This window comes from Pungitius pungitius, chromosome 21 (genome assembly GCF_949316345.1).
Source record: "Pungitius pungitius chromosome 21, fPunPun2.1, whole genome shotgun sequence".
Lineage (NCBI taxonomy): Eukaryota > Metazoa > Chordata > Actinopteri > Perciformes > Gasterosteidae > Pungitius > Pungitius pungitius.
Window position 1 is genome coordinate 7,107,624 of NC_084920.1, and position 12,996 is coordinate 7,120,619.

Genomic DNA, 12,996 nt, shown 5'->3' on the forward strand with positions numbered 1-12,996 from the left:
CTGTGACACACACACACACACACACGTGTTCATGCACAAAGATACACGTATGTGTAGATATACATACAGAGGAAGTACAAAGTTGGGCCACTTAACGACAACATTGAACAGTAAACTGTGAACTAGAAACTCATGAAACAAACCCTAAACATTTCAATTTGCAAGCTCAAAAAAGTCAACTTGAAACGTCTTAAGAGAGAAGAGTTTCTTGCCTGCAGAGCTGCGGAGGACGAGGAGCCGACAGCCTAATAATAGCTGAGGTGAGCATAGACACAGGAGCCCTGGCCTTTATAAGGCCTGTAACACGAAGCCCCAGGATGCTTCACTGCCAAATCACATAGCCAATATAGACCCCTCTTACTGCAACACATTCTCCCTCTCTCCTTCTCCCTCTCTTAGTGCCATCGCTCCATGCTGCTAACACCCTATTATCAGTAATCAGCCCCTCTGCGCTGATGCCATTTCCTTTTCAGTTTCACAGCCTCGCATTCTGCTCGTGAAAAGGAGGGAACCCATGGGCCAGCAGCGTTTCCCCAAGAAACACGTCCGCCCGGATTTGTACATTTGTACCAAACATCCACAGAATTATCCTGATAAATCTGAAATGTCTATTTCACAATCGGAACTAATAGTGTGAATTTAGAGTAAACTTCGTCCAGCGGCTGCCCATAGAAACCTGTTGGTCCCTTCAGGATTGAATCAGTTACAGATTGACAGTTTTGTTTACATTTGTAAACTATATTCTATCACACAATTCATCTCACACTACTGACTCACCATAGTGGGTCTTTACACATTAATTGGAAACATCTCAGTTTCTAAACGATATTGTCACGGTTTGGTCTCTCTTCCTGTTTTAGTTTGAAGTTTCATGTTCCTTGTGGTCCTGGGTTAACTTCACTTCCTGCCTTGTCCCGTGATTGTCTGAGTGTTCCCACCTGTTTCCAATCACCTGCACCTTCCTTGTGTATTTAAGCCCTGTGTGCCTGTGGTCCCCTGTTGCGTCATTGATCCCTGTCAGACTTACATTGGAGCACGCGTCTGTTTGTGAGTACTATTAAAGAACACTTATTTGTAAGAACCCTGCGCCTGAGTCCTTAAACCCTGTCGGCCTGCACCAGTGCCATGCCCCGTGACAGATATGTACAGGTACAGGTATTTCCTGGTCCGGTCACGCCCCTCCAGTCGCTGATGAGAAATGCTGCGGTGCATCAGGCGATCAGCAAACTCTATATTACCTTCTCCTCCCTGTTTTCTGTTTGGCTGTGTCCTCAGGCAGCTGTGAGACACGTTGAGAAAGTTTTGTAGGGGTTCTCATTCCAAGTCTCCTTGTGTTTCCTATTTTGTGATCCGACTGAAAGTCGGGCGATGCCCTATTGAGTTTCGAAGAATTATTAGGGTCCGTGCCGACTGAAAGTCGGGCGAATTATTATTATTAGGGCCTGAGTCGACTGAAAGTCGGGCGAAGCCCTATTGAGTTTTGAAGAATTATTGTTAGGGCCTGAGCCGACTGAAAGTCGGGCGAAGCCCTACTGTGTTTTCGAAGAATTATTATTATTTCACCACTTTAATCGCACTTTATCATATTCAAAATCTCTTTTGTTTATTGTTTTTTGCATGCGCTTCAGAAGTGCGAAAAAGGGTCGCGCAATTAGGGGATGAAAAGAAGTGCTCTCTAGCGTCCCCGTCAGTGCTCTCCCTGGAGAAATTTTTGCGCACTTTTACCGATTTACTTGAACCTTCGCACACAGGTGCTCTTGAATGTGTGATACAAAAAAAGTCAATCACGGTATGCAAATGCGCCTACCGATTTTTTCCGCCATTTTGAACATTTTTCCAAACTCCTCCCAGACACTATGTCCAATTCTTACGAAATCTTCAACAAAATGATTCTTGGCTCAATGCGATCAAAAGTTATTGAAAGAATGTTGAAATCTCATTTTTCATTAAAGTTATGGACCAATGAAGTTTGTAAGGGGTGTGGCCTGGAAAGGAAAGACCTATAACTTCAAAAGTATAAGGCCTGTCCTCACCAAATGGAGGGCGCTATAGTGATTCTCTGTATTTTTGCTTGTCTTTTGCAATTTCCACCGTTTTTTGCATTTACAAACAAACAAACTCCTCCAAGAGTTTACATCCGATCGATTTCAAAATCAGGCAAGTTGATCCTGACACCAGTGGGGTCAAAAGTTATTAAAATCTTTTCATAAAACTATCTGGGCGTGATCTTGCATCCAGTATGGACAATTTTTGACAATTTTCTTCAAAATGTAAAATGTTATAAGTCCAAGGAACATTAATATTTCTGGCTAGAAATGTTCATTCATGATGCTCGTTTAGGCCTATAAATATTCTCATCCAGTGATTTTCGAAAAAGTATTGCGCCACCTAATGGCTAAGGTCAATCTGATCAACTTCAGATCTCTGAATATAAGCCTTAAGACTGTGATGATAGGTTACTGTGAATATTGGGAGTATTTGACAAACTTTGTTGCTGTGACGACACCATCTTTGCATGAAAGTTCAAGCACATCTTCTGAGCCTTGGCAATGACCTTTACAGACCTGATGTTGAGTTGTGGATCAAAAGTGAAAAATTGCCTCCATAGCGCCCCCTGGATTTTTTCGACGAAGCAGCGCCGGCACCCTGTTTGACCTACGGTGATTTTTGAACAAATGTATTACAGGGAGACTTGAATAAGTCCCTGGGGACGATTCTGATTCCTTTTTTCGATTCCAGTTCCCAGCGATTCTCGATTCCGATTCTTTTAAGAGGCAGGGTCAAAAAAGTTTAAGATAATTTAATTGAGCTAGCTAACCAATGGTCTTTCTGAAGGAAATAGTCTGACCTTCTCCATCAATGTTAATTCTATGAACTTTTTATTAACTTTACTATGAATTTCTAACAGGGCTGTTTTCAACTACAATATAAATATCAAAATATGAACTTGAATATTGTATAAACATTATAAATTATGAATGTATTTTAACAGGGGTACACTTTAGAGGAAGAGGCAGCGAAGGACGGTCGGCGCAGCGCGTCAAAGACGGGGCACACATTTACTTCCACTCCATGACCTCGGAGGTGCTTAATCATATTTGACGTGCACCCTCTTATGCATGAAACAATTTTGCTGGAAATGTTACATTTTGCCGAGTTTTCGGTTTGTTTCGAAAAGTGTAACCAAACTTTGGACCGCCGACACACGCTATCCATGTTCGATCGCTCTGTTATGCCAACACTCGCGGTGGACGCTTCTTCATTGGTGTTCAGCGGTTTCTTTTTCCGGTCGGCGCCCAAGGACTGAGAAAATCGAAACTAGGAATCTAATTTTAAACTTTTTAATGATTCCAGGTAAATCGCAAAGCTAGTCCCGATTCCAATCGATCCTTGATACTCGATACCCAAGCCTACTGGGGATCATGCAGTAAAACAAACAGGCAGTCAGTTCTAAATTTTTTTGGTGTGAATATTCCCTCTATTTTTACTAATTAATCAGGAATCAGGAAATGTTTATTGCCATTATATGTTAGACATACATGGAAATTGACTCGGCGGTTGGTGCCAGTCAATTTCCAACAGAAGACAGTACAATGATGACAACAGTCATTATAGTGCAGCAATAAGATAAAAATAAAGTAAAAGTATAATAAAATATATGCTATGGGTTAGTACGCTAAAGCTATGGGTTAGTAAGTAAGAAGAAGTAATGATGAAATTAAAAATAAAGATAAAGTGCACCACCTAAACAGAAAGTGACAAGTGAAAGTGACAAAGTGAATGTACATGGGAGTGAGAGTCAGTTAGGGGGGGCCCCGGGCTCTGTTGATGAGCCCAGTGTTGGGAAAGTTCACTTTCTACATGAACTAGTTCAAAGTTCAGTTCACAAATTTTAAATGAACTAGTTCAGTTCATAGTTCAAACTTCAAAATATTTGAACTCAGTTCACAATTCCAACTAGTTCAGTTCTTTTTTTCCATATATTGCTGCAAGCTCTTATTTTTTTTAAATAATTGCCACAGCCCATATAGAACCACAGACAGCAATTATTTTATCAGTTTTAACACTGAAGCTATGCATCAGATTTAATCTTCATATCCAATTTTGAATCCGTATCCAACCAGGGTTTACATTAGCCATTGAGGGAACAGCATTTCACCGATGTTGCTTTAATGTTGCTGTCCATTCACTCCACACTAGCAGCAGCTGCAGCGTTCACCCCTACAGTACATTCTCAAACACATGCTGCTTGAATGGTCTTTTTTTAAATAAGGAATAAAAACACGTTACATTTGCGGTGCAAATGTTTGCAAAAAAAGGTCAGATTCCTCCCATCCTCACCGAGCCTAGTCAGTAACTTCATAAAACTCATTTAAATTATTATACGCCGCCTCTTTGCTACACGCAGCTGTCGCCTCCATGCATGTTTTTTTGATGACGCATGAGCTGTGCGACACTGGTGGCTGGTGTTGCCAGATTGGGGCCCTTTCTCAATATGCGTTCTTGTGTGGACTTTTGTTCTCGTGGACTCGTGAAACGTCATCAGTCTCAGCCCGAGTACTGTTCCAATTCTCAAGTCCGCATCTGGCCGAGAACGGTCATAATACCCGGATGTGACTCACCCCGCCCATTTTACCGGGCATGCATCGGAGCAGGCTCGTCTGTTCTTGTGAGAGCCAAATATCCCAGAATGCATTTCACCTCAGCAACAGGCAACAACGACAGAGGAAAATAAACACAACTTTATGTCGAAGTTTATAAATACTACTTTTTTAAAGTAACGTAATGTAATTTTCTGACTGAATAGTAAAATATTTAAGTCAAAAACTAAAAAAACGTATTAGCAAGACCAGCTGACGTGGTGACGTCATCAAGTCAGCTGCTGTTCCAATTGCGGAAATGACCGTTCTCCGTTCTCCCGAAACTGCGAGTCAGGACTCCCGAGTCTGTCTCCCGAGTCTATTCTCGCGGGAACGCGAGTCCGTTCTCGCCGTCTTAGGTATTGAGGCCGTTTCTCAATATGCGTTCTTGTGTGGACTTTTCTTCTCGTGGACTCGTGAAACGTCATCAGTCGCAGCCCGAGTACTGTTCCAATTCTCAAGTCCGCATCTGGCCGAGAACGGTCATAATACCCGGATGTGGCTCGCCCCGCCCATTTTACCGGGCATGCATCGGAGCAGGCTCGTCTGTTCTTGTGAGAGACATATATCCCAGAATGCATTTCACCTCAGCAACAGGCAACAACGACAGAGGAAAATAAACACAACTTTATGTCGAAGTTTATAAATACTACTTTTTTAAAGTAACGTAATGTAATTTTCTGACTGAATAGTAAAATATTTAAGTCAAAAACTAAAAAAACGTATTAGCAAGACCAGCTGACGTGGTGACGTCATCAAGTCAGCTGCTGTTCCAATTGCGGAAATGACCGTTCTCCGTTCTCCCGAAACTGCGAGTCAGGACTCCCGAGTCTGTCTCCCGAGTCTATTCTCGCGGGAACGCGAGTCCGTTCTCGCCGTCTTAGGTATTGAGGCCGTTTCTCAATATGCGTTCTTGTGTGGACTTTTCTTCTCGTGGACTCGTGAAACGTCATCAGTCGCAGCCCGAGTACTGTTCCAATTCTCAAGTCCGCATCTGGCCGAGAACGGTCATAATACCCGGATGTGGCTCGCCCCGCCCATTTTACCGGGCATGCATCGGAGCAGGCTCGTCTGTTCTTGTGAGAGACATATATCCCAGAATGCATTTCACCTCAGCAACAGGCAACAACGACAGAGGAAAATAAACACAACTTTATGTCGAAGTTTATAAATACAACTTTTTTTAAGTAACGTAATGTAATTTTCTGACTGAATAGTAAAATGTTTAAGTCAAAAACTAAAATAAAAACGTATTAGCAAGACCAGCTGACGTGGTGACGTCATCAAGTCAGCTGCTGTTCCAACTGCGGAAATGACCGTTCTCCCGAACCTGCGAGTCAGGACTCCCGAGTCTGTCTCCCGAGTCTATTCTCGCGGGAACGCGAGTCCGTTCTCGCCGTCTTAGGTATTGAGAAACGGCCTGAGAAACGGCCTGGGTGTTTTTTCCGCTACTTATTAAGGCGCGTTTACTGTGTTTTCTACGGTGGCCCTGAAGTGTCAAGCAACATTACAAAGCTCGAGACAAATTAACATTTTGGAAAACAAATTAACATCTTAGAAAACAAATTTACATTTTCGAAAACAAATTTACATTTTCGAAAACAAATTTACATTTTCGAAAACAAATTAACAAGACGCTAAACACTTTTACCAATCCCGAAACAAATTAACAAAGGACAGATTCCTTACGGAAAGGGAATGTACCAAATACCGGAAGTGACGGAAGTATTGAGCGCGGTGTTTTCATTGGTTCTTGAGTTTATGTTGACAAAGAAGTTAATGGCGACCGTGCGAACGTGGACTGCGGCCAAGGGATGTCTTGCCCGTTTTGTGGCAAACAAATGAACACCTTAACGCGGTTTTGCCATACGTGTGGTCGGTGTTTGGAGTTTGGGACGCGGACCAGACAGAAACACCGGACATACTGCATCATTGCGTTCAGTATTTTAACAAGGGCCACTCGTACGCTGTAACCGTGGACATGATGTCAAGTCTACACGGTGTAAACGTCAGCTTGAGGACTCTTAAAAGTAAACTGAACGAAGCCGGGTTGTACCGCAGAAAGGGTTATTCCTCGCCAAACGCCGTCAGTAACGCCATCAGATCTGAACTCCGTGGACCTGGACAACTATTTGGTTACCGCACGATGTGGCAGGTACTTAAACAAAAGTACAATCTTCGAGTGAAGAGATGATGCGATGAATTTTCTCCGGGAGCTTAATCCTCGGGGGTGTGAGAGCAGAGCACGCAGAAGGTTTACAAGAAGAACCTACCACTCAATGGGACCAAACTATATGTGGCTCGCAGATGGTTATGACAAACTTAAGCCATTCGGTTTGGCCATTTCGGGATGCATAGATGGATTTTCACGTAAAGTATTGTGGCTTGAATGTGGACCAACAAATAATAACCCAACAGTGATTGCTCACTATTTCATGTCATGTGTGCAAAACCTCGGTGTCATCCCCATGAGACTGCGGACTGATTGTGGCACTGAGAACGGCATAATGGCTGCAATTCAGTGTACCCTACGCCACCATCACAGTGACTACTACTCTGGAGCGTCCAGCCACATGTACGGCTCATCTATAAATAACCAGCGTATTGAATCCTAGTGGTCTATATTTAGAAAGGGAAGGTGAGTTGTCTTCATAAAGGGTCATTGCATCTTTTGGTCATTCGATTTTCTTCTCAGGAACGAGTAATGAAAAAACGAGCAAAATAATGAGCAATAAAAATTTGTATGTAGCTATGAAATGATCAAAAAGGGAGGGGGTTTTGTAGTGGTGGAACACTGCTGTCTGAACACAATATTTATGAATAGACACACAATTCCGATGGAATCATAATTTTTGTAACGATTCCAAGTAGGAATCGGTTCTCGATGCCCAACCCTGAGAAGACTTGGATGCCCAGGGTTGGGCATCGAGAACAGATTCCTACTTGGAGAAATTATGAAACATTTGGAGGATTTGGTTTCAAATCTGATCATGGGTTTCAAATTTGACATGCTCAAGTTTTGGTTTCCGTAGGGACCAGGTGCTTGTGTTGCAGTAAGTTGTGCTCTAGTGTGGCTTTATTTTACGTTGAAAAAGCCTCATCAAACTGCAACCCACCTTTTGAATAAAAATAAAACTTTACTCTTATTTGTGAAATAATAATTTTAACTCCACCACTCAAAGAATCATAATCGAGAATCAATACAAACCTGAATCAAAAGGAAGAATCGGAATTGGAATCAGAATCGTTAAAATCTAAATGATGTCCAACCCTAACCTTTAACAACAACAACAACTTTTTCAGAGTCTTAACTCGAGAGGTCATCGATCATATACAGTACAGAGAAGGTGCGTCCAAACTTTTGGCCTGTACTCTAGCTTACAAACAGCCGAATCCTGGACTATTTGGTATTCCAAAGTCCATTTGTGACTTAAACAAAGTGTATGAGTCTAGGAGTGGTAATCTCAAGGAGTTTGAACATGTATTTGCCATTGGGAACGCAGAGTCATCCAGGAACTCTATTTTTGGCAGTGGTTCCAAGCCAGATGGGGGAAGTGAAGACAGCCCAGTAGCAAACATCAAAACATCTTCCACAGACACAGCAGCCTGGCCTTCTGCAAAGAAAAACAATTCAGATACATCACTGCCATGTGTTTTCTTAACTAGTATTAAAAAAAATAATATTTAAAAAAAACCTAACAAACCTTCACAGTCAAGGAGATAGTCTGCCCAGTAGGCCATGGTTTGACTTTCTTTAAGTCTTCGATTACTCCCCAAAGGACTGAGGTCAGGTTTGAAGAGTCTCTCAAGTTCAAAAGCAGTGAGTCGCCTTTCAGAGTGGCACAGGACAGGGGCCAGCAAAGTAGGGTGTTGCTGTAGTGCAGTCAAAAACTCCAGGGTTGAAAGACCATCTCTGAATCTACAGTGTGAACACAAACATTGTTCCAATGCTTTGTAGTGCTAATTGAAATTTAAATTATCTAAAGAAAACTATTGAATATTCTCTTCTCTACAATTACTATCCACCTTAATAAACATAGTTGAAAATTGATTTTAAAAACCCTATTTTTGCATTTTCACAAGAAACGTTAATTGTTACAAGTATAACCCATAAAAACAAGACTGGAATGACACAGACTGCTGGGTGGCTTGAGCACTACAATGCCTTCAGAAAGTCTACACACCTATTGCACTTTTTCACAACTGTTTCATTATAGATTCAATTTAAAATGGTAATATTCATCTTTTTCCTCATCAGCCTACACACAATACATAATGACAAAGCAAAAACTAGTTTTTAGAAATTGTAATTTAATAAAAATTAAAAACTGGAATATCACATTCGCACAAGTTAATTAACCATTTTCTCAGTAAACTGTTTAAGCACCTTTGGAAGTAAGTCCAGCCTGGATTCCTCATGTATGAAGCTACAGGCTTTACACACAACATCACCACACTCTTTATATCTGACTTTCAGGGACATTTACAAGAGATACTATAACCTCTCTGCATATCAGGATCTCTATGAGAACTGAGGGCAGAAATATATCCAGATGTAAATGACACTGCTACAGTATGGAGCAGGTGGTTGGATGAACAGCAGCAAGTCATCAAGGGTTTGATGGATCAAGTGAGCCTCAAACCATCACTCTGCTGCCAGATGTGTAGCAGAGGTGGATGGATCACTTTAATTAAGGGGTAACTGGACTGATTTTCCTCTATGGAAGAGTCAGGAGGAGAAACCTGAGATCTAATTTCTGTTTTTGCTTTGTCATTATGATGTATTGAGTGTAGATTGATGACGAAAAGGATTTATATATATTTTATCTTAATCTATAAGGTGTGCAGACCTAATGAAGGCACAGATACAGAATGAAGTGACATCACATATCCGTTGAAATACACAAAGGTACAAATCTTGCATTGTAGACCAAGAACCAATGTCCTTCTGGTCCATCAAAAATGGGCCGGTCTTTTAGGTGTTTCATTAGTAGAGTTAAACTCTCGTCTTGGCCCACCAGTGTCAATTCCCTCTTCCAGAACACCAGTATCGTCAGTAAATTTCACCAGCATGTCACAGGTTTCAGAGTATGTTGTATGCTTGAAACCTCTGACGGCCCCATCCCAAACATTAGCCCTTGAAATGTTAAACCTGCTGACTTTTTTATGATCAATAGGGAGCGACAGGTTTGCTACGATGTCAGGTAAAGCAATGTCCGTCTCCTCCCTGTAATAACAAAAAGAGAATTAATTTGTAGATAATCCATATATACCAGAACTATTGTACAGTAAGTAACTGGAGTGCTATATTCAAAAGCTGTCAAATTACGTTGCTGTGTGTTGGAAATTCTTCACATTGACAGCAACCGGCTGTTCGTCCTCTTGCTCAACATTTGGTGAATACAGGTCTGTGTATTTACTGTTGGGAAATTGCCATTTCTATGTTAAAACATCTTACAAACAAAAATGTCTTCCCCATGTAATCAATTCAATTTAAATTATGTTTATTATTATATTATCTTTTCTTTATTTTTATTTTTACTTACCTGTAGCAAGATGTTTTTTCTGGATTTGTTTCAGGTGGATCCAGATCCTCAGGATCAGATATTACTATCTGAAAAACAGATTAAAATGTCTGAAACAACAACACTGGAAGCAAGAAATGTCATGCTGGCATAGTCTGCCTTACCTGTCCTGGCTGAATTGTTGATTGTCCTGGTGCATCTCTGAAACATGATAAATCATATTAAAATGATTACAGAAAACAGAAAGATATATAAAAATATATATATTTGGAGCGCTTCCTCGACTCAAATCTGCGTTTGTTCGAGTTTTTTTTAATGGAAAAAGGTATAAAATAACACAAAGCTCAAACTAATATATTAAAATGCTTGTATTGCAAGTGGCCAAGACATACAGAACCAATTTAAAAGAACTCTAATGTGTTTTGGCATCCAGCCTTTGTCAGCAAGTCGAACGATTGAAATGAGAGACAATGGGACTTTTCTAGTGTCCAAGGTGTTCTGGGCTAGAGTGGGTGTTGTAGACATCTTAAAACCAGTAGGTGTCCTTCAGGCCTACATTAGTCAAATCATGTAAACATGTATACAGCCACGTTTCCTATTTGTTGATTACCACTAGAAAAAGGCCAGTGTCTCTCATTACATCTATTTGACTCCCCGACAAAGGCTAGATGCCGGAAGATTCGATTAGTTGGTTTTGGATGACCGTGCCACTTCAGTAAAGGCCTATAGTACCTGTAGGATCGACAATGATGTGGGACATATGAATGGACAGTGTATACCCCCCACTTACTTCTCACATGTTTTTTTTAATGTTCATTCAACGGCAAGAGCAACTGTATTTCAGTAGCTTTATTCTGTAAAGCTCTGCTCACACAAGCAGCTGTGGGTCCTTTAGGTACAGAGCGAGGGGGCACCTCAGTCAGTTACAGAAACAGCCGATAGCATGTAGCAACGTTGAGTTTATGTGCAGCAAAATAAATATATGTATAGTGTGTATGTGAATAAGTAGTGAAACATCTGCTAGTAGTTTAATCAGTTTTGTGAGTTAAATAAAAAGAATGTGAAATTGCACTTCACCTGGTAGAGAAAGCACTGTATCCCAACAAAATATGAATTATTATTACACGCGGGAAAGTTACTTTGTGTCCAAGTGTGCAACACCTACCTTTCATCTTCCAGCTTGTGTTTGGGAGTACTTAGATTTTGTGGTTCAAAAATCTGAGAGGAAACGGATAAAATGATCAAAAAATTTCAACAGGTTCCATTACCACATTCAGTATATATCAATGCTGAATGGTTGTCTGTGTTACTGTATAATAGTAACTGCAAAATAATCAAAACAAGCCTTTTTCAAGCCACTTTTTACAAGTCACTAAAATATTGACCAGGACATTGATTTCATGCTAAAATCCAATGTACATCTAATTAATAATGATATGAAAATGAATAGATAAACATAAATATGAAGAAAAAAAACAAAGTACCAAAGTTTCAGCACGATTGAATTCAGCTCTGCTCCTTGTTGTGATGACAATTTCAGAATCAGAGTCTGAGGTATCATCCACTGAAAAAAATCAACAACCATTATCTATCCTATCAGAGTATCTGAATATGTAAAAATATTGAATCATGAGATCCACTAACCTCTTTTATAGTGTTTTTCTAGGCAAATGAAAAAAGTGATCCTGGAAAATGCCTTTCCTATTTCCTTTTTATATTCTGCCAATTTGAATGGCCTTTCTGACCCAGGCACATGGACCACCTCTGAGCAGTCTGGATACAAAAGGACATATGGTCCTTCCTGCATGTCCTTGTTAAATGTTCTCATTTTCTGGACAGCTTTTTTCAGGAGATCAGGTGCTGCTACCTCTGGGTCTGTAAATAACGGTAGTGTTTTCCCTCTTAGAGGTTTTAAATCAGTTCCATTTGGCACCATCAATCCTACGTTTATCTGGTAAAATAACAAAGATATAATTAATGTATACATAGGTAAAATAAATATACAAACACACAAATACATATAGAGCATTGCAAAATTGTATAGGACGGTCAGTACAACTTACCTGGACGTGTTTTCTTTCTTTAGACATACGTCTTCCTTTTGGCCCAAAGTTAAAAGACTGTCGTTCTTTTGACTTCAAGCTTCTGTACTCCATGAACTGTTTGAATGATGTGCATGGTTGTTCTGCTGAAATGGACAGAGTTCCGCTTCAAAACAGAAAGTTAGAAGCCGCTCAAAAAATCACTAGCGTTACTGACTTTTATTCACATGTCCTTAGATAGTTAGCGTTGGTTTTGCTAAACTTACTTTGCATAGCAGTGTCCGGCTGTCGAGACGTCCCCTGTGTTGCCAATGTTTCCGTCTGTTCCGCGTCTTTTGAAAATTCCAAACACCGACCACACGTATGGCAAAACCGTGTTAAGGTGTTCATTTGTTTGCCACAAAACGGGCAAGACATCCCTTGGCCGCAGTCCACGTTCGCACGGTCGCCATTAACTTCTTTGTCAACATAAACTCAAGAACCAATGAAAACACCGCGCTCAACACTTCCGTCACTTCCGGTATTTGGTACATTCCCTTTCCGTAAGGAATCTGTCCTTTGTTAATTTGTTTCGGGATTGGTAAAAGTGTTTAGCGTCTTGTTAATTTGTTTTCGAAAATGTAAATTTGTTTTCGAAAATGTAAATGTGGTTTCTAAGATGTAAATTTGTTTTATAAAATGTAAATTTGTTTTCCAAAATGTAAATTTGTTTTCCAAAATGTTAATTTGTCTCGAGCTTTGTAAAAGTGTTTCATTCTTTGTAATGTTGCTTGACACTTCAGGGCCACC

The 12,996-nt window shown here is 40.5% G+C and overlaps 1 protein-coding gene across 3 annotated transcripts; it reads right to left on the reverse strand.

Annotated features, from left to right (window-relative positions):
- Positions 1-6,481: 6,481 nt before the first annotated feature.
- On the reverse strand, positions 6,482-12,765 carry LOC119212440 (uncharacterized). Of its 3 annotated transcripts, XM_062560257.1 has the most exons (10): positions 12,474-12,651; positions 12,229-12,353; positions 11,810-12,116; positions 11,650-11,729; positions 11,331-11,383; positions 10,330-10,366; positions 10,187-10,254; positions 9,970-10,059; positions 8,345-9,867; positions 6,491-8,254 (listed from the first exon to the last, which is right to left on the reverse strand). In XM_062560257.1, exons 1-9 carry the CDS (start codon positions 12,622-12,624, stop codon positions 9,597-9,599), a joined length of 1,182 nt encoding a protein of 393 aa, XP_062416241.1. In that variant the 5' UTR covers positions 12,625-12,651; the 3' UTR covers positions 6,491-8,254; positions 8,345-9,596. The 3 variants fall into 3 exon arrangements, with proteins under 3 accessions (XP_062416242.1, XP_037318715.1, XP_062416241.1); XM_037462818.2 differs by lacking the exon at positions 11,650-11,729 and having other exon boundaries at positions 6,486-8,254; positions 12,033-12,116; positions 12,474-12,752; XM_062560258.1 differs by lacking the exons at positions 11,650-11,729; positions 11,810-12,116 and having other exon boundaries at positions 6,482-8,254; positions 12,474-12,765.
- Between the last annotated feature and the right edge of the window lie 231 nt (positions 12,766-12,996).